The sequence below is a fragment of the Musa acuminata genome, chromosome BXJ2-11, assembly GCF_036884655.1.
Source record: "Musa acuminata AAA Group cultivar baxijiao chromosome BXJ2-11, Cavendish_Baxijiao_AAA, whole genome shotgun sequence".
Lineage (NCBI taxonomy): Eukaryota > Viridiplantae > Streptophyta > Magnoliopsida > Zingiberales > Musaceae > Musa > Musa acuminata.
Genome location: NC_088348.1, coordinates 11,108,177 through 11,129,630, shown reverse-complemented (window position 1 = coordinate 11,129,630; position 21,454 = coordinate 11,108,177). Strand labels below are relative to the sequence as shown.

The 21,454-nt window shown below is 35.7% G+C and overlaps 1 protein-coding gene across 2 annotated transcripts; it reads left to right on the top strand.

The window, feature by feature from the left end:
- Positions 1-2,111: 2,111 nt before the first annotated feature.
- Positions 2,112-15,199, top strand: LOC135628017 (uncharacterized). Of its 2 annotated transcripts, XM_065134541.1 has the most exons (11): positions 2,112-2,355; positions 2,451-2,551; positions 2,653-2,763; positions 4,781-4,885; positions 5,074-5,178; positions 5,479-5,617; positions 10,658-10,773; positions 10,861-10,917; positions 13,358-13,602; positions 13,787-14,166; positions 14,329-15,199. In XM_065134541.1, the coding sequence occupies exons 1-9, from the start codon at positions 2,172-2,174 to the stop codon at positions 13,457-13,459; spliced, it is 1,020 nt and encodes a 339-aa protein (XP_064990613.1). In that variant the 5' UTR covers positions 2,112-2,171; the 3' UTR covers positions 13,460-13,602; positions 13,787-14,166; positions 14,329-15,199. The 2 variants fall into 2 exon arrangements, with proteins under 2 accessions (XP_064990613.1, XP_064990614.1); XM_065134542.1 differs by lacking the exon at positions 13,787-14,166 and having other exon boundaries at positions 14,614-15,199.
- Positions 15,200-21,454: the final 6,255 nt, after the last annotated feature.

Below are 21,454 nucleotides of genomic sequence, written 5' to 3'. Positions count from 1 at the left end.
TGTTTTGTTTTTTTTTTGCCTGTGATCTGTCATGTATTCAATCTGAGTAGCCAGCAGAGACCGGACTCTCGCTGGAATCTTCTGCGGTGATCAAACAAGTGCAGCAGTCCCAATCTGAAGCAAGGCATGTCTCTGTCTACCATCTGTTATTACTGTCCTAAGATCAATATCTGACATCTTTTAGTAGGATTGTGAACTTCCCTGGCACCCTCCTATTCATGTCAATCTGAAGAATTTGGCTGCTATCGTGAGGTCGAAACCAACTTATCAGCCTTCAACCATCAAGTCCCTCTATTTTCATCTAGAACTAAATTGGCAGTCTTTGTTTGATTGTCTGTGTTTAGGAATGATTGTGTACAGTAAGTTGTGGTGGCCAATATGGATTAAGTAGGGCTCAAAGGGTTCTAAATATGTACAGGATGAGGTTATTCAAAAAGAAAAGAAAAAGGAATCTTAGGAGATTAATTGTACCAATTTCCTCGCTTGACAGGAGTAGGTTTTTAGCTAATGAATGATATGTAGGATGATGGATCTTAAAAATTAGACTAACCATTGTTGGCAGGAAGATTTAGAGGAACACACTTTTGCAAAGAACCAGTGTTATTTTGTGAAGCATTTCCAACGAAACTGAGGTAACTGCAGAAAGATTCAAATCAACAGGAATAAGAAAGTCAGAGAACCAAGCTCTTATAATCATGTCTTTCTGTGGCTCACGCTTGAATTGGCTATCTTGTACAGAATCATTGAATGGGATTTGTTGGACTAGATTGGACGACTTCAGATTGCCAAAATAATTCTACTTGACCTTCAAAGAAGAAGGCTGTGCATTTTTTTTTCTGCCAAACAGATGCTAACCCAGTCTACATGTAGAAGAGGAAATTATTTGTGTATCATTGGAGTGTTCGACTAGATATAAGTTTTATCTAACACATTCTTCACACGATATATCACCTGATTTGACATGTGTCTGCTGACTTGATTCCATCATTAGCTCTTCTTCTTATATCATTGCCATGACCATTGCCATCTCCGCTTCAATCATGTGTGAAAAAGTATGTTTTTTTAAGTGAGATTTTTATATAAGATATTTAGATTTTTATGTGCACTTTTCAATGCATATTATTTAAGTGTAAATAGGTTTGTTAATTCTGTAAAATTTAAGTCATTTTTTCAAAAACTAATTATATATTATCTCAAGTGATCAAACTTTGTTAGCATTCTTAGGTTTAAAAAAATTATATTGAAATCTTTATAGTTATGAAAAATGAAATATATAGTTTCATTTATCTTAATTTATTCGATTTTACTTACGAAAGCATAAAAACGATGAGTAGAAAGATAATTTTAATGCTCTACATTTGTGTCGACATCGACGTAGATGCAGAGTGACGAAAGGGCTGCTTGACATCTACATCGGTATTGACACAAACGTAAAGTGTCGACATCTATGTCATATTCTTCCTCCACTCCATTTGTCTTCTTTTCTCATCCACAACAACCGCCTAAAGTGTCGTTGTCCGTCACCATCGAAAATATAACTAGGACGTTGACATTTAAGATAAAATCGATAGTGTCGTTGGTCTGCCACCACCTATAGTATCGTTGTTTTAAGATAAATATATAAATAAAATCGATGACATTTAAGATAAGTATATTTATATAAATATTATAATATAAATTAAATGTTCATCGTCTAGGCTGACCATTACTAGACGAACCATTTAACAACACTGTGAGAATATGATCGTTCCCCTTTTATTTAGATTTCAAAAAATTAATTAGCTTAACATAGGCGGCTTCTAAAGGGGTATAATGACACGAACATCCGTCGGATTCTATTTGGGACGGACTGCGGGACTCGCCAAACAACCATCGTTATCACCAATCATTAAGGCAGGTAGATTAGTGGGAACACTCTGAGTATCAAGCTTTTGCATTTTAATCGCCAAAGACCCGTGTACCTGACTGTTGATTAGATTACCTGTGGGCACCCACGTGCGATCGACCAAATAGCTGCCGTACCTCTCCAATAACAGGGCCGGTATTCGTGTTGGTGCGGTTTTGAGACTCCGATAATATTTATGCAAAGATATTTATATGATCTGTTTCATGGATTGGCTCTTCCCCCTCCCTCCCCTCAACCCGAGCATAATTGGGCGTCGCTGCCGCTGATGGCGTCCTCTGCCCTCTCTCCTTCTCCTCCGTTCTCCTCCCTTCATCACCGTCAACAGCGTCATCTTCGTACTTCCGCAAGCCCTTCATCCCTCCCCGCCGCCCTCTTTCCCCTCTTCGGCTTCCCCAATGCCGACCCTCACCGCCGCCGCACTTCCGTTCTCATCCTCTCCTCCTCCTCCAGTATGAATAATCTTCTTCCTTCACCACTCTCTACACGAATTACTCAACCGACTAACCCGGGCCTATTTGTTGGAATGTTTCGTGGCGTGGCGCAGATGCTAGGCCGGTCTACGGGCGTGAGTTGGAGCGGAAGCAAGAAATACTGGAGACCCACGGCCTCGACCCGTCGGACTGCATCTCCCTATCTGCCCACAAGGTTCGATTTATTCTTCCTCTTTTCTCATTAACTGTATCTACTCCCCTGTGTAATTCTTCAATCTTTGTTGTATTTGGTTGAATCATCAATGCACGCCGTAGCTGAGGAGGAGGAGGAGGGATGAAGAAAACAGGGCTGGGAAGGGGAAGCGCATGCCCCTGCCACTTGACGAGCCGAAGCCGCCGCCGCGGACTACCCATAGGCTGCTTCAGGTACTCCCCGCGGGAAGTTCTTACTGTGTTTTACATTGTGCACATGGGTACAAACTAGCTTTGAAGTGGCAGCTGTTTTCCCTAGCTTCAGGCTACTTTGTGCACCATTATCGAGAGATTTCATGCTTTTCGACAATAGTAGTCCCTACGCCAAGGATCAGTCCACAATATAATCTCAGCTATCTTGTCGCATGATTCTAACTTTTAAGGCTAATAACGAAGTTAGGGAAATAGTGGAAATACCTTCAGCTAATGTGCTACCCCATATTGATGATTGTCATATCTCCCAGACATTGATAAGCGAACATGAATGCTGTTAATATAGTTTCCTTTTTTCTGGAAAAAAAAGGTGAACATGAATGCTTCCGTGCTGGTCTTTTTGTGCAAAGGGGAAAGCAGCTCATGTTTGAGTGCATAACTTTTTTCTTGATGTTTCCATCCCCATATTTAATATAAATACATTTGCATTTTTTATAGAAGGCATTATACCTTTTTTTATTTATTTTCCCTTTTAGGTCATTCATCCTCCCAAATCTATTGAGATGTTCATCTTTCCTCTTGGAACATCTTCTTGATACTTGGATCCTTTAATGAGTCTCGTGGGGCGATGCACCTGCCTTTCTGGGGTGCATATATATATATATATATATATATATATATATATGATGGTCTTCTTTCCTTGCTTTTTTCTATATTTCCAAAATTTCTGCAAATTATGGTGATTTTCCTTTTTTGGGAAATTAGTTATTTTGTGCGCTTCTAGTCTGTGAAAATGGAGGAAAACATGGGTTCATGATTCTAAAAGATAAAAGTGAGGGAAAATGGACCAATAAAAAATTCCTGTACACATTTGATTATAATAAAAGCATTATTAATTAAATGGGTTAAGGTCTAATTTACTATTGTTCTACTTATTTACTGGAACTAGGATACCCGGATTGTCATAATTGGTTTTGTGCAGCATCACGTAAGCAATGTTGTGATAAAACTACTTTTGAGGAGAACTTTTGTGAACTTTTTTACTGTTTAGGTGATTGTTTGCACACATCATTTTCAACTAAATGATTGATGCCATCCAAGTGTAGATTAGGATTCATTTAAGTTGGTTTGAGTTTTGAAATGTTTTAAAACTCTGTATAGGTCCAGGTTTATTAATCAGTTGGTCTAAGTAATAGCTAGGTAGTTCAGATCCAATCTTAACAGAGTGGCAATCCAGATCTCAACTCTGACCTAGATCCTGAAAATCTTGGCAAAAGTAGTATATAGCAATCACAAGACCATTGTATAACAACTACTGAATATACATGCCATTTTAACATAGCTGTGTTCCTTGCAAAGTGTAGCAACACTTAACCAATTAGATGGCTGGTTTAGGTATCAACCTCTACCATAGGGCTTGAGCAAATAGGGAACCATAAAGAGGTTTCCTGTTAAAATGATTAAAATGCATAAATTAATCATACTTGATAAGTAGAAGGAAAAATTCAGTTTGTGCATTCGTGAGAGCAACTTTTATTAACTGTATATCATTACAAAATCACATGCCTAAAAGAAAAAATCTTGACCAGGTAGAACCATTTTTTAATTAGTTCTTTAGGAACATCATGGTCTTGTGTCATTCATTCCCAGTTGTTAACTTTGAAGTTTGAATCATGGCCACATCAAGCATCTTACAGGATGAGGCCCTGGGATGACTCTATGGGTTTAATTTACTTGTAATTTGAAACTTCCAACTTGGGTACAACATTCGTTCAGTAATCCTTCCAGAAATTTGCCTCCTCACTTGTTTCTCATATTTGTATGATTTAGTTTATGACTACAGTTCCCTTTTCTGCAACTGCTATGTTTCAGGTAACTTCATAATTATTTATCATGAACCATATCCTTTTGATGCTTCTTCATTTTTGGAGATTGAGAAAATACAGGATGGTTTATTTGTTCAATTTCAAGTTTATTTCTCAGATTGTCATGGCTTTGTTAATTAAGAAATGGATTTTGTTTTTTTTTTTTTGCCTAGGTGTTAGGAGGAAAAGCTCGCAGGAAGAAGTTGCTTTCGCCTAAAGGTATGGATGTCCGACCTATGATGGAAGTTGTCAGAGGAGCAGCCTTTGATATTTTACTGGTATGGATGAGATCTGCAGAACTTAGTTGGTGTTATTTAAAATTGCAATTTATTTGTACTTGAAAATGTCACAATTATAATCTTCAGCATCCTTAGCATACCATAATATATATATATATATATATATATATATATATATATATATCTCCAATAATGAGATTGGTTTCAATAGTTTCTATGGCTTTTAGGTGGCTGGTGGCTGTCCTGCTTCGCTAAGGCCAGGACGCTGGTTGGACTTGTATAGTGGAACTGGATCTGTTGGAATTGAAGCTATAAGCCGTGGATGTTCAGAGGTGTTTTCTAAGTTAGAAACTTTATTTGTATATTAGTTTCAAGTATTTCTGTCCGTCTCATTTCATACCTGCTTCAGCTTCTGAGTTTCACAACTGATCTTGCTGGCAACCCTTATGATCTGGTAGACAAAATAGTCGGTTTCTGTTTGTTTGGATTTACCAAGTTGGTTATCCTTGATTGGTGGCTCATTGTTTAATGAAAATTAATATCTTGCCAATATAAGCCGTCTCCTTGTTCTATTCTTCTTCATCGTTTTATGTGTTATTTATTGTAAACCGCCAATTTGCTTCTTTTCCCAGGTACACTTCGTTGAGATGGATCCTTGGGTTGTCTCTGAAGTGCTGCAACCCAATTTAGAATGGACAGGATTTTCTAATGTTTCAGTTATACATACAATTCGTGTTGAAAGATTCTTGGAGCAAGCTGAACAATCTTCAGGTACTCATGTTGCTTTACCTGCCATTAGTTCATTGCAATCCTTGTCAACCTTAACTAGGACCATAAATTTGTCCAAAGGACTGGCTTTACTGATAACTATTCCTTTTTCTTATAATCGGCAATAACTGTGGTCATAATTTTGTTTGCATCTCTAGATTATTGGTAGCTTGCTCACTTATTAATTAAATATTAGAGTCAAACTAAGTGCTCCATGCATGCTTAGTGGCTTGTGGCTGCCACAGAATGGAGTTGGTACATTTTTTCAAACGCATATGTGCTACTAACAAAAAGCACCAAATAATGTTCACTGTAACACTTGTGAACGTTTTCACATTTTTCTATGATTAAAGCACTTTGTTGTGCCCATCGAGGCATGACGTGCACTTCATGGGCATGCATCCATGGCCTATGTCTGTATATTGTTGACAAAGTAAGATGTGATTAGTAGGCGGTATACTCATGAACCATTTTGTTCCGTTGAGTGTTTTGAGTCTACTGATTATACTGTTCTGAAGAGAAATTATCCATTTTTTTAAGAAGTAATATCTTTTACCCTCTATTTTTGGGAATGTTAGAAATCATTTCTGGGTTCCTAAGTTGTATGATCATGTTTTATATTTTGGTAAATCATGGAAGTCTTTGATGTTTTTATAGAAGCTCAGTTGCTGGTTTTATTGAGTCAAATAGGGTACTAAGTTATTTTGCCTTAAGGGTCATCAAGTGGTGTTTAACACTGCTTATATGTTTATATTTGTTGATAGGATTTTGAAGATTAGAAGTTTATTGTACCTGGCATGCTTTATTTGTATCAGTGTGAGGTTAAATTTTAGTCCTCTCATATTTAGTATCCTTCCATTGAAGTAAAATAATGCCTACAATAGTTAATTGGAAAGTATATATTTTATTTGCAAATTCTTTACAATTTGGTTTAAAGTGGAATAAAATCCCAAGAAGCTAACATATTAGTTAATCATTTGCTCTCACATGAAGGGCATGCCTTTGCCAATCCCTTCTTGTCCTTGGTAAAGTTGTATTGGGTATAGAGTATCATAGAATTAAACACCAAATCACTGAGTACAGTGGGTGGTTGACTAATGGATTTGAGGTTCTTGTGATAGAGACCATGCTTGACTTTCGTATGTACTTGCGTCAGGATTGGTGTGCTTCAAGGAGGCTTTGGATGCATTATCTTTATACATAATGAGTTCATGACAGTCAATAATTAAAATTAGAGGAATTGGTCAACCTTGCCTACAATATAGGAAAGTTAAGCTATACTAGTGTTGATTTATGGGTTAATAATATAGATATACTTATTACAAGTTCTATTGCTAATGCATAATATTCGAGATAGTGATGTTTTATGTTAATTTTGGCATGGATTTTAATATTGATTCACAAAATAGTTCTGTATTTAGGCAACAAAAGGGTATCCAATTTTACCTTCACATTGAATGAAGATATAAGATCTGCGATATTTCTTATTTTCCTTTTTATAGTTATGGGTGCTTTAATATTTTTGATATAGTACACTATTATTTGTTCTTTTATTTTTCTAAAAAATGTAACTCTCAAAAATTTAGATTGTTTGGATGTATGATAGATTGCATCACAGTTAGCCCTTTTTATTTTCTTACAATTTAATCAAGCTAAGACACAAAGTGGACTTGGATGCACACAATTGAAATATTATTTAGATTATGAAACTCATGGTTCGGTTTACCGATCCGTGCTGATGTACTGATCGGTCATCAGTACAGTACATACCGATATACCGACACACAATACAATGAGGTATGTCGATAGACTGATATGTACCACCTATATCGGTCCCTTGTCAAACTGGTATATATCGGGCGGTACACCGTGGTATGACGAACCTTGATGAAACTTATGATATATATATATATATATATATATATATATATATATATATATATATATATATATAATTTAAAAAATTTTATTAATAAGTTGCACTTCTTGAAAAAGTAGACTGACATTAAAAATATTAGGTGGAGTTTCAAACGTTGATGCCCATACAATAATAACAACAACAAAGTCATAAATTCCTAACTATTTGATATCAGTTGCATGGATTTTTTTGTATCGTTGAGTTATGTGAAAGTCATATCCTTAGCTAAGAGTATCTAAATCTTCAATTATATTTTTTTTGTAATTTCTTTTCAGGTCACCCTCTACCTCTCCTCGTATTAATCATTTCACCACTCATTAATAGCACTTTAAAAAATTTTGTGAATGTCTCAAGTACATTAAGTTTGGGCCTTTCTTACAAAATTTGTTTGCCACCTCTAACCAAATGTTGGCTTGCCAAAGCAAAACAGAATTGGCAGAGATTCAGAATACATCTTCCATGAGAAGCTTTTTCTTTTTCAAATGCACTGTTGTTAGGCAAGGATTTTCATACCATGGTGTAGGGGTGTGCCTATATCTTCTTGGCACTGTATAGGGTAGCACATATCAAAGGTCAACATTGGCATCTTTGTTGTAGATTGACATGATGCATGTTGGTATTGTTTCTGCATGGTATTTTTCAACCTGTCTTGTAGGTTGAGTGATGACCATTTTTACATTCTATAAATGATCTTCCTATCAGAGTATTTCCAATTCAAGAATTAACCTTTACAAAGATGAAAGGGAGAGAGTGAGAGACGAGAATAAACCACTAAGGTATGATAATTATGCTGTAATTGTAGCAAAACGATTACCAAGACTTGCAGTATGGTACACAATCCCATCTAAAGACACGTTTATCCCTTCTTTTCCTTCTCTCCCTCCTCTCCTCTTCCTCTTTTGCTTTTCCCTCCTCTTTTTCTCCTTCTACTTCCCCTTCTCTGTATTATGGTACATACTAGTCTACCATGTTTCAGTACATCATTATTAACGAATCCATGTAAATCTGGTCATCCACCAGTGTGGATCTATACTCAAGATGTAAAACCCTCCTTAGGAGGGTGATTCTTAGGAGACAAGAGTATAACTAAAATAATAGACAAATAGAAAATCTAGCTGCCAGTGGAGGTGGGACCCTTAGGAGGGTGATTCGGTGTCTAATGGCTTCATAACATTGTGCCGATATGCATCCATCGACACAACATTGTTAGGTAAACAAGAACTTCTTTCCTTCACCCACTTAAGAAGAGTGGAAGACCCAAAAGTGGTAAAGGATCCAATTGGGTCAGCCACTTATCAATATAAGAGTATAGATATAAAATAAAATTGTTCTGGATGTATCCATTATGTATTTGGTTGGGATTTCATGTAAATACTTATCACAATCTAATATGGATGGACTAGGTGGCACATTCCCAACTTTCAAAGATGTTGTACATCTTGTTGAAATTGTACTAGCATGACATTTTGTTGTCTATGTTGTCTCTTTTGGAAAGCTGCATCAGGTTGTAAATTGATTATTGGGATATGAGTCCACATGTTTGTCTACTAAGCATCTCAAATTGAATGTATTAACAATAAGTTGAGCCTAGATTGCTTGGTACTCCTTGTAGAGGAGAGATCTGTTTTTTAAAATAATCCCATGGTCAAAGCTAAAAAACAAAGATCTCACAAATGGACAAATTAAAATTTCATTTGTAGAAAACTTTTATCTGAAGAAATGATGCTTCATGTTGAGGGATACCTTTCCTACAACCCTTCTGCCGGATGTACTTTTAGCTATTATATTGCTCTTTTGACTATTATCTATTTCCTTGAGACACTAAGATGTTATATTTATGAAATTTTTGCAATTTTCTCGCTGGAGATGTTTTCTAGTTCAAGTTGATACCCATCATAGGATGCCAATATGATACATTTAGGATGAGTGCTTATTTTAGCGAAACTTGGACATATTTTAGTGTGCTTATGCATACAGTGATTGGTTGGTGTGTTGGTTCCACTGTTATGTAAGAATATATGGTATCATTTTCAGTGATTGAAAAAGGCGCTCGGGCGCTCGGGCGAGGCGAGGCGAGGCCCGAGCGCCTCACTAATCTCCCAGGTGGCGCGCTTCAAACAGGTGCCACTTGGGCGCTTCGGGTGAGCGCCTGGGTAAACCAAGGCGACCGAACCAGGATTTTAGGTCTGGTTCGGTCCTGGTTCGGTTGCTAGTTAGTTCAATCGAACCAACTAAACCGATATAACCTTTACCCAACCCTAACCCTTACCCAACCCTAACCCGCTGCCACTGCCACCGCCACCGCCGCTCCCGATCCCGATCCTGATCCCGATCCCGATCCCAATCTCGCTGCTCGCCACTGTCGCTGCTCGCAAACGTTGTCGTTGTCGCCGCTCGCCACTGTCGCTGGTCGCAAACGCTGCCTCTGTCGCTGCTCGCGCCTCCTGCTACTCGTCGCTCCTGCTCCTGCTCCCGCTGCCGCTACTTGCCGCTGTCGCTGCTCGCCGCTCCCGCTCCCTTTCCCGCTGCCGCTGCTGCTTGCCGCTGTCGCCACTCGCCGCTGCTTCATCGTTTCTTCGTCAGCAGGCTTATATTGTTAATATTAAGTTTATTTGAATTTTGAAATGATTAATTTTCAACACTGTTAATAAAATTTTATTGTTTTGAATTTTGAAACTTTTTGTTAATGTGACATTGTGATTTTGTATCTTAGATTTTTTTAATTTAATAGCATATTTTTATTTAAAATTTTAAATAATTATATTTATTAATTATATTATATATTTTTATATTTTAGCGCCTCGCTTCGTTCGGGCGAGCGCTTAGCGCCTTGGGCATTTTTGGACCTTGGCGCCTTTTGGCGCCTCGCGCTTTTTAAATCACTGATCATTTTCACTTTTGGTGGCCATACCATATTAGAATTTGTAAATTGATTTTAGTTATTGAATGACTAATATTGCCTATAATAACAACATATTTAAACTGTATCCAAAAAAATAATTTATGGCCTTGTTTCAATATTAATTCTTATCTAGCTGAGTCATTCTTTATGTTTTCAAGTTGCTAGCTCTTCAGTCTAAAGACTTGCCATAGCTGATAAATTTGAAAATTTTCTTCTGTTGCAGATAAGAACATATCATTTGACTATATAAGTGTCACACCACCCTACATGGCCGTCGATTATACCGTGCTCATGGATCATCTTGGAAAATCACCTTTGGTTGGAGAAGACTGTTTCATCGTGAGTCATGCTTTGGCATAATTTTTTTCTTTTTTCTTAATGCTGCTCTGGTCAGATTTAACTGTAATACTTGTCTTTTTTTGCTAGCTGGTGGAGTATCCCCTTAAGACTTTGTTGGCTGACTCTTGTGGTCATCTCATAAAAGTACTTTCTATCAACTTTTTATTTTTGTATTCTTATCTTAATATCTTTAATAGTATGATAATTTTTTATTTCGTTATGTTGGCACTTGTCAGACAGTAAAATACTTTTGTTTTAGGTTGATAAGGGATTAAATTAGAACAATAGTTTGTTACAAAAAATTTGTTTTTTTTAAATGTTTTAATATTAGGGATATAATACCCTGCTTTAGTCTCACATTAGAATTGATTATGGGTTTATAAGGGTTTGATGGGTAGAATGTTGTAAGTTAGATTTAGGCATTTTGGACTGGTGGTTCAGGTTTAATAAGTTAAAGTTATCTTATTGGAAGTAGTCATGATAAATGGTATTAGAAGTAATCTAGTATTGAGGAGGGTGAAGGACTCGACTAAGAAAGGACTACTTGTGGACGGGACTAAAGGGCACGCCATAGTGTGAAGCCATCACTAGGCTAGGCCTCACATGCATTAAGGTTTATGACCTATTTTGGTTCCTAATCAAATCTTCAAGCGAGAAATATTTCAATATTTTGATTTAGTTTGACATTGGAAGTGGCTATAGATTTTGATTAACTTATAAGGGTCTAATGAATATAGTACTATTAACTTGGGCTTAAGTTATTCCATTGGGATGGATCATGACTTGGGACATTTTGTTTATTTGTTCTAGTTCTTTGGTGAAAGGAACTCATAGTGTGGACTATAACATTTTGTTTGTCATCATACAAGATGTTTTTTTCGTGTGGATTATCATAGCTTGTCCCTTGCTGTATATTAGTCTATAATAATAAATCTATGCTTGTTAAACTTATCCCTCTTGTTTATTAATGTCATGCTTATGTTTATTTTACTACCCTGATTATTAAATTATGTCACAAATCGCTGTTGCTGTCATAGGACCAAGGCTCAAATGTGCAAGTCACACTATTTTGTGTGTTAAAGCTTTTCTCTATGATTCCTGTCACCCATTCTTTTACCGGCATTTAATATTCGATTTCTTTGTTTTATTTTGTGTTACCACTGAATAAACTAGTTCTTGTACATTTTTTTGGCACAATCTGTACACAAAATGATTATGGTTCTATAACTTATTAGTGTTTAATTCAACTAGAATGTACTGGCAATGATATTCTTTTCATGATTTATCTTTTCCATATGGCATTATGGTAATTTTTCATGTAGATGTAGGCCTATACGGATACTTGATGTCCTGGATACCTATGAATATTAGGCCTTAAGGTTATCAGCACAGGTGGTGTGTGAACTAGAATGTGCCTGTTGGAACGGAATTGTTTTGCAGCATTTCCTGTGGCACTTCTGCTCTGGCAAGACATTTTTTGTCATTAAGAATACTTTCTTCAAATATACAAAGGTTAATCAACAAATTTACTACAGGGAGAGTGGGCAGAATAATATATTAAAATAAATGGTGTCACTGAATTGTTGGTCCATATTTTTTATGATGATCTTTAGCGAATAGATGCAAATTGAACCAAAATTGTTTGCAAGTTTCTTTGAGTGCACTGAGGCCTCTGTTTGTATTACCTCTTTTTCTTGAAGAGGTTCTAGGTTCAAGTGTCTGTGGAGATGATGACATGGTACTCGCCTAGGTATTTCCCTAGGTGGAGGCCCTCCCCTCTATCATTTGCAAGAAAAAAAAAAAAGAGGGGGGGCGGGGGGCGGTCACGGTCAGAGTTAAGGAATTAATTATATCATCTATTAATTGTATGAAGCAGATATTTTTGCTTATGATTCTGAACTCAATTGTTTAATTTATCAGTTCCTCATTTTCTTCTCTACCTAACACCTCATATCCCAGACACCATTTCAGCATAAAGATAGATGAAATGTAATATACTATAGATGGACATATTGTATAAACCAAGGACCGTTGTGCCGTGTTGATTGGTGGTATCCGTCCCTTGGTGGACTGGCATTGACTGGTTAGTACTGTGAGATGGTATGCTGGTATGTATCAGTTTTCGGAAAACAGGCTGGAAAATGGTCAGAAAATAGGAAAAAATCATTTGTAAAGATTTTTTCTATTTAGATAAGAATAAAGTGTATCTAAGCCATAAATGAATAGTTTGGATCTAAGGAGTAAAAATTGAATTTATCTTTTTGGATCTGTTGGGAGGAAGTTTCTTCCATTGATCTTGAGCCATTTAAGAACTTTTAGTCGCAAGTAAGAGTTCACAAATGACAGTGAGAAAGAGCGAGAATGAGAGAGTGAGTGAAGGAGGAGAGGGAGAGGGATTTAAAGCCTCAATAAAGGCCCCAACGGTCAATTTCTATTTTTCCTCATTCAGGTAGCATGTTGAATTTTCCTGTATATCATTGTTTCTATTTATTCTGTTGCACAAACACTTTAGGCCTTCAAATAAAATGTTTGACAAGCCTATCAGTTAAGCAGTAATACTCACCCATTAAGTATCTTACTGCAGATAGCTGATAGGAGATTTGGCAGGACGAATCTGGTAATATATGGCCCATCTTGGGCTGAAAAGAAGAGGAAAAGCAGGAAGGATTTACTGACATTGGAGTAAACTTATGCTCAGAAGTAGTTCAAAGGACGAATTTTGATCTGGATCCTGTAATAACTAGAAAGATGATTTTATCTGCTGTAGCAATTGCAAAAGCCATGTTTTTGAATTGAGATGGAAGCATTACAGTTCTCCAACAGATTCAGGTAGCTCCCACTGGTAGTTGTTTTTTCTTCTTGTAGAATGGTCCTTAATATATCTTATCAATTGTCATTATTTTTGTTCACCGTTTATTTCACATTGAAGGATGTCTTTCACATATTTTCATACTCTTGGAAACTAAACTTTTATCAACCTTGATTACTGTGGCTTGTATGACTCAATTTTCAGGACTGCGGTTCTGTTTGGTTACTTTGGTATTGGCTTTAGTATCCAAGTTCGAGATCATCAGATTGGTTACTGTATAGTCCTTATCAGATCATGCAATAGGATTTCTTTATTTTTGAAACAAAGTGGATTGGCCAAGACCAATTCTTAAACTAAGCTGAAATTTGGACAGAACTGGCCAGAATTCACTGAAACTTGTTGGGATTGGTCGGAACGGGAACCAGTTGTGAATTGACTGATTCTCATCAATGGTTGTCCAATATGGTTGGCATCAGAAAATTCAGACGAATTTCCTGTCAAGTCTTTGCAGATTCTTAAAGTTCTAATTGATCCTAAAGAGTCCAGACAATCATCCAGGGGCAGTCCTTCGAAGTTCAAACCATGTATGTGTTCTAGTTTTGCATGTTTTTGGTGATTGGTTCATCTGAAACACAGGCATCAAAGAATACACAAAAATACATAGAGCCTTCTGAAGAGATTTTCTCATTGGATGATGTCATGGTTTGGTTTTATGAATGAACTCTGCAATCAATTTTGATTTACAGGTGTCGATACAGTTTATGGTCAAACAGTGAAACAAAATCAACATAATATGATCATTCCATAAGGATTTCAGATTAGATGTTTCTTCTGGTATCTTCAGGGAGATAAGTTTCTAGCCATTTTCATCTGCATTTATTTCTGAAATTATATTTATATGTGTAATAAGTTTTCTTTTCTGATATGGTTGATGACATGAATGGGTTCTATGCATCCAGGCAATTATTAATTTGTTGTGTCAACTTCAACATTTCTAAGGTCTAATATCACATTTTTTGCTGACTGGACAGACAAACGACTCCTCTTTCTTAAGAATGTCCTGAAGTAGCTGAAATGTTTTTGCAAAGGGGGTGCTGAAGAAGGTGATGCTGTATTGCCATTGTGTTAATGCAAATGATCCTGAGAAGGCAACAATGTCACTGCAACACTCCAATTGCTGTACCAGCAGGCAGATCCATCATCTTAATTGATATGCCTAAAATCAGATTATATTATATTTATAAACACGAGTTTCTCTTGGTATATTGAGATGGATGCTTGAACTTGGATTGTTTATGAAGGATATATGTTGCTAAGAGCCTTAAGAAGGGGCATTCATCTTTGCGGTACCCTTGGGTAAATAATTTTTGAGTAAGAATCCGCTGCAATTAGAACCAGTACATTCAAATGAATTATTCTACTTTCTCTGTTATTATTTGAATTAGTGAACTTCTTAAAGAACTCAATTTTTTGTGATATTTATTAAATAGGAATTTCCAATTCTTCAGAATTATTTGTAGAAATATTTAAATACATGTATCCATATCAAAATGTATAGCTTGTAATTGATAGTTATGATGATGATTATTATTATTATTGTTATTATTGTTATTATTATATTGACTGATGGATTTATGTTAGTATTCAAGGGTCTAATAGGTTAATGAAATCTGACAAGTATTTAAATTCTTGATCTCCATATTATAATATTTATTGTTAAAATCGGATCTTTTTTTAAAGTTTTTTAATAATGTTTATTGAGTCTGTTTAGTCCAGTTGTTTATTGAGTCGGTTTGATTTAGTTAGAGTCAAGTAGAGATTTATTTAATATTTATTTATTATTAGAGTTCAAGTCCTGATGAACTTTGGGTGGAACTCTATAAACAGGGATGTAATTACTTCTTTTCAATAATTTATGAAAAATATTATTCTGTCTTTTGATAAAACCTAAGAGGCCGATCCCCTCGAAGTGATCAAGGAGGGTCGATCCCCTTGAAGTGATCAAGGAGGGTCGATCCTTTCGAAACGATCAAGGAGGTCGATCCCCTTGAAGTGATCATCCCCTTTCTCTTCTTCTTTTTTACAATAAGACTTTAGGGTCTTATTATTTAGTATCAGAGCTACGATAAGATTTTAAGATCTTATCAAATCCTTATCTTCAACTTATGTCCATCCCTGAAAATACCTCATCAATGTTGGACAACCATTATAAAATATAAGTGTGTTTTTATTTTTTGGGTTAAAGTACTATTGCCATCTCTTGGATCCATAAAAAAAAAATATATTTTTTTTTCATGCTCAATTAAGTAATGTATTTATAGCTACTGTTAATAGTAGCTAATAAGAATTTATTATATATAATTATATGTATATATATATTTATTAAATTTAGGTTAATTATTTTGGATTAGTGATTCATAATAAATAGGTTAATGAGTAAATGATTCTATTGAGGATAAATGATCTAGTATTAGATATGATGATAGAGGTCAAAGAGATTAAATAAGGTGTACAAAAATTTAATGGATATATTATCATCCAAATAGAGTTATGTATTTTGGGCTAGTAATTCAAACCCAAGTTAATGACTAAATTATGCTATAGAGATTGATTGTGATAATTCATATCAGAATTAACCTAATATTAAATTAAGTTATTTTATTAATGATTAAATTTAGTCATGTTGGGAAGTGGAAGAATAACTAAGTCTATAAAGGTTTCTTATTAAGAATTTGACTTTAACTATTTTAAATTAGTAATTATATCAAATAAATGGTATTAAGATCGAACTAATCATATGCGGTAAGAGGGGGTGATGAAGCTGTTTATATATATATATATATATATATATATATATATATATATAGAACTTGTCAAGCTTCTTATAAAACTGCGGCAAAACAGTGTCTTGAATCAGAGCAGAAAGCGGCCTCTCATAACCCTAACCTTCGTTTGGCCTTCGCTGGAGGAGCGCCCTGTGAGCCATGGATAGATACCAGAAGGTCGAGAGGCCGCGGCCGGAATCGGTCATCAACGAGAACGAGATCCGAATCACTAGTCAGGGCGTCGTACGGAACTACGTCAGCTATGCGACGAGCCTTCTCCAGGTGTGGATTCCTCTTTCTCGGAGATGCTTTCGTTGTTCAATCTAGTCGATTTCACATAGCTACTCAGTCGATTCTGTAACTGTCGATCGAAGATTAATGGCTAGTTGGCATTGCTGTGTCGTATAAATGACCTCATTTTATTTCTTCTCGTGTTCTACCTATGGGGGTGCTTCTTGTATTTGGTCTGACGGCGTGTGGCCCTTAGATCAGAGTCATCCTAGTTTCTGATGTTTACCGAAGAAAGCTCGAATCTTAAGAATGATCTCGTAATGTCACGAACTTGAAGTTGTTTTAACCATGTAAGTGATGACGAGAATATATATATATACATAAGTGATTCACTTTAGAAACGAAAGGTTAATGCACACGGTCGTAGTCAACCATTCGTTGCGGAATAAGTAGTGCTTTCTTCATGTGATTCTGTTAACTTGCAGAATATCTATTCTTTTACTTTTAGGTCTTAAATATTTAGTCTTAGGTCTTAAATATTTAGTCTTACATCGAAAGTGGACAAAAACTAAGATTAACCTATAAATGTTTGGAGAGTATATTATTGGTAATTTGGGTTTAAGCATTTTGGTTCAGTGGTTTAGGCTTTCAATGAAATTAGGCTGGTTATCCTATTAAGTTAAGATGTGATATTAAATTTGTATGTTATGAGTGGATCCCAATTCCCATGAATAGGTTGAACAAACATGCGATAGTTTCTTTTTGAAATGGAATGCAAGTTTTATGCTACAAAGTTGCCTACATTGACTGGATTCTAGCCGAAAGAAATTGCTTGCTTTCTCCCCTTTCATCATTGACTTCCATATTTGGAGCCTTTTATTATTTACCTTTTTGAACTTGTAATACTCCTTCAACTAATGTTTTGTCTGTCAGATGACATGTGTAACATCATTCTCAAAAAAAAAAAAAAAACCACAGTGCCATCATTTATTTAATGAGAACTAGTAAATGTATAAGATATCTAATCTAGTAGTGTCTAACAAGTATCTAACTTCCTACAACACATCTCATGCCAAATGGTGTCGTGACATGGTGCATGCTTAAGCACATGTCTTTTTTATGTTTTGCTGACACATGCATGATGGTGGGATAAACATCTTCTAGACCTATTGATGAAATGTTGAAAAAAAAAATCCTCTCTCTTTATATGTGATCATTTGTGTAGCTTGATGGATGAATGAAATACAAATTATTTTGTTGCAAGAGGCTGTATTTGTTGAAATAAAATCATTATATTGTGGGGGATATGATTAATAAATTATTCCTTTACTAATTGGTTTATAGGTTTTCTTCCCCCATCCCCACCCAAACATCTGGTAATTAGAATCAATCAAATTTAAACAAACATAATATCATAAAACTAAGGGTGCTAAATGCATGCATTCTCAATGCCAATTTTGTGTCAGCTTGAGAACCTTGCTCCATGAGAGGGTGGGCCTTGGTCTCACGGTACGATTGCTTCTTTATGATTTACATGAATAAAAATTCGGGTCACGAAAACAACTTTTTTCTCACAAGGGTAAGACTGCACAATTGATGGTCCCCACACTCTGTTTTGGCTGTAGGTTTGAACAATGCACCACCCTTTCTATGTGAATGCCAATATGTGCTAGTAGGCATAGGTCTTAACTCATTCTTTGTGTGACATCTAAGTCCATCATTATATCTTGGTATCCCATGAGTTTCAATCATGTGTGTATATGTAATTCTTTGTTTATTTGCAATATAAGCATCATTATTATCCATGGCATGAATGATCTCTGGATCTTAATACAAATTTTGAGAGGGTTATGTGAAAAAATGCAGTATATTATGAATAAATATCAATTTAACATTGTTCCCTCAAGCTGGTGTGGATACAGTCAATAAATGTAGTGACTTGAAATTTAAAAGGCTACCCAACAATTAGGAATGCGTACCTTTAAGGTTGCACTTTAAGCTTATGAGTGGTACTGAATTTTCTTCAGAAATGTCAAAGAAAATATAGGAGGCAGAATGACAATTTCTCTATTTAAGTTGTGAAGATTTGTTAAACCTTTAGTTGATTAGTCTTGCTGCCATGCAGCAGAGAAATGCTTTCGTGGAGAATCTTTATAATGAGGGTACTAAGTAACAGCAATGGAACTTACAATTAAGATTGCAACTACTTTGTTATTTTTAGTAGTGTTATTTAACTTCAGTAAGGTTGGTATTACACATGATTTTTTTTTTTTTGGTGAAGAATTGTAGATTCACAAATTCACCTTCTCATGTTGAATAAAAGATGTTCCAATATGTTGAATCTGGACACCATGATGTTTAGGTAAAAGTCTTATTTTGAATGAGATTTGATTTGAGTCAAATTCTAGTCAGTTCAGGTTGCTTGAAAAATTTTTGCCAGGTAAGAAACAACCAGAAGTTTATTGTGCAACCTGGAAATGGAGGGAGTAATTGGAATAAAAGCTGTTCCATTATGTTGAATCTGGAACATGATGTTCAGGTAAAAGTAGGATTTGATTTGTGTCAAATTCTAGTCACTTGGGTTTGGTGGGAAATTTTTGTTAGTGAAGAAACAAGGAGCAGTCTGTTGATCACCCTGGCGAAGGAGGGAATAAAAGATGTTCCAACATGTTGAATCTGAATACCATGATGTTTAGGTAAATGTCTTATTTGAGTGGGAATTGTTTCGAGTCAAATCCTGGTCAGTTCTCAGAAAATTTTGATAGGTAAGAAACAAGCAGCAGTTTGCTGTGCACACTGGAAAAGGAGGGAGGAATTGGGATAAAAGATGTTCCAATATTGCTGAATCTGGACACTGGCCTTTAGGAAAAGGTCTTAATTGATTAGGATTTGCTAATCGGTTCGTTGAAGTAGTTGAAAAGTTTGATTTGATTTGTCTTTGTGTTTCTTGACATAAAGAGTCCTATTCACAGGACCTCCTGTCCACCAATGTAATTTTCTTTTCTGGCCAAGGGTTCCTCCTTATCCCTCAATCCTTGTTGCTCAACTTTTCTTCTCTTTTTCCTTTCTGCTTCAGCAGCCAGTCATCCCTTTTTGTTTTGTTTTTTTTTTGCCTGTGATCTGTCATGTATTCAATCTGAGTAGCCAGCAGAGACCGGACTCTCGCTGGAATCTTCTGCGGTGATCAAACAAGTGCAGCAGTCCCAATCTGAAGCAAGGCATGTCTCTGTCTACCATCTGTTATTACTGTCCTAAGATCAATATCTGACATCTTTTAGTAGGATTGTGAACTTCCCTGGCACCCTCCTATTCATGTCAATCTGAAGAATTTGGCTGCTATCGTGAGGTCGAAACCAACTTATCAGCCTTCAACCATCAAGTCCCTCTATTTTCATCTAGAACTAAATTGGCAGTCTTTGTTTGATTGTCTGTGTTTAGGAATGATTGTGTACAGTAAGTTGTGGTGGCCAATATGGATTAAGTAGGGCTCAAAGGGTTCTAAATATGTACAGGATGAGGTTATTCAAAAAGAAAAGAAAAAGGAATCTTAGGAGATTAATTGTACCAATTTCCTCGCTTGACAGGAGTAGGTTTTTAGCTAATGAATGATATGTAGGATGATGGATCTTAAAAATTAGACTAACCATTGTTGGCAGGAAGATTTAGAGGAACACACTTTTGCAAAGAACCAGTGTTATTTTGTGAAGCATTTCCAACGAAACTGAGGTAACTGCAGAAAGATTCAAATCAACAGGAATAAGAAAGTCAGAGAACCAAGCTCTTATAATCATGTCTTTCTGTGGCTCACGCTTGAATTGGCTATCTTGTACAGAATCATTGAATGGGATTTGTTGGACTAGATTGGACGACTTCAGATTGCCAAAATAATTCTACTTGACCTTCAAAGAAGAAGGCTGTGCATTTTTTTTTCTGCCAAACAGATGCTAACCCAGTCTACATGTAGAAGAGGAAATTATTTGTGTATCATTGGAGTGTTCGACTAGATATAAGTTTTATCTAACACATTCTTCACACGATATATCACCTGATTTGACATGTGTCTGCTGACTTGATTCCATCATTAGCTCTTCTTCTTATATCATTGCCATGACCATTGCCATCTCCGCTTCAATCATGTGTGAAAAAGTATGTTTTTTTAAGTGAGATTTTTATATAAGATATTTAGATTTTTATGTGCACTTTTCAATGCATATTATTTAAGTGTAAATAGGTTTGTTAATTCTGTAAAATTTAAGTCATTTTTTCAAAAACTAATTATATATTATCTCAAGTGATCAAACTTTGTTAGCATTCTTAGGTTTAAAAAAATTATATTGAAATCTTTATAGTTATGAAAAATGAAATATATAGTTTCATTTATCTTAATTTATTCGATTTTACTTACGAAAGCATAAAAACGATGAGTAGAAAGATAATTTTAATGCTCTACATTTGTGTCGACATCGACGTAGATGCAGAGTGACGAAAGGGCTGCTTGACATCTACATCGGTATTGACACAAACGTAAAGTGTCGACATCTATGTCATATTCTTCCTCCACTCCATTTGTCTTCTTTTCTCATCCACAACAACCGCCTAAAGTGTCGTTGTCCGTCACCATCGAAAATATAACTAGGACGTTGACATTTAAGATAAAATCGATAGTGTCGTTGGTCTGCCACCACCTATAGTATCGTTGTTTTAAGATAAATATATAAATAAAATCGATGACATTTAAGATAAGTATATTTATATAAATATTATAATATAAATTAAATGTTCATCGTCTAGGCTGACCATTACTAGACGAACCATT

Bases quoted from the DNA above. Each gene is read 5' to 3' on its own strand.
- LOC135628017 (XM_065134542.1), top strand. From the start codon at position 2,172: ATGGCGTCCTCTGCCCTCTCTCCTTCTCCTCCGTTCTCCTCCCTTCAT. The intron at 2,552-2,652 runs GTTCGATTTATT...TGCACGCCGTAG, and splicing joins TCTCCCTATCTGCCCACAAG to CTGAGGAGGAGGAGGAGGGA. The intron at 5,618-10,657 runs GTACTCATGTTG...CTTCTGTTGCAG, and splicing joins GCAAGCTGAACAATCTTCAG to ATAAGAACATATCATTTGAC.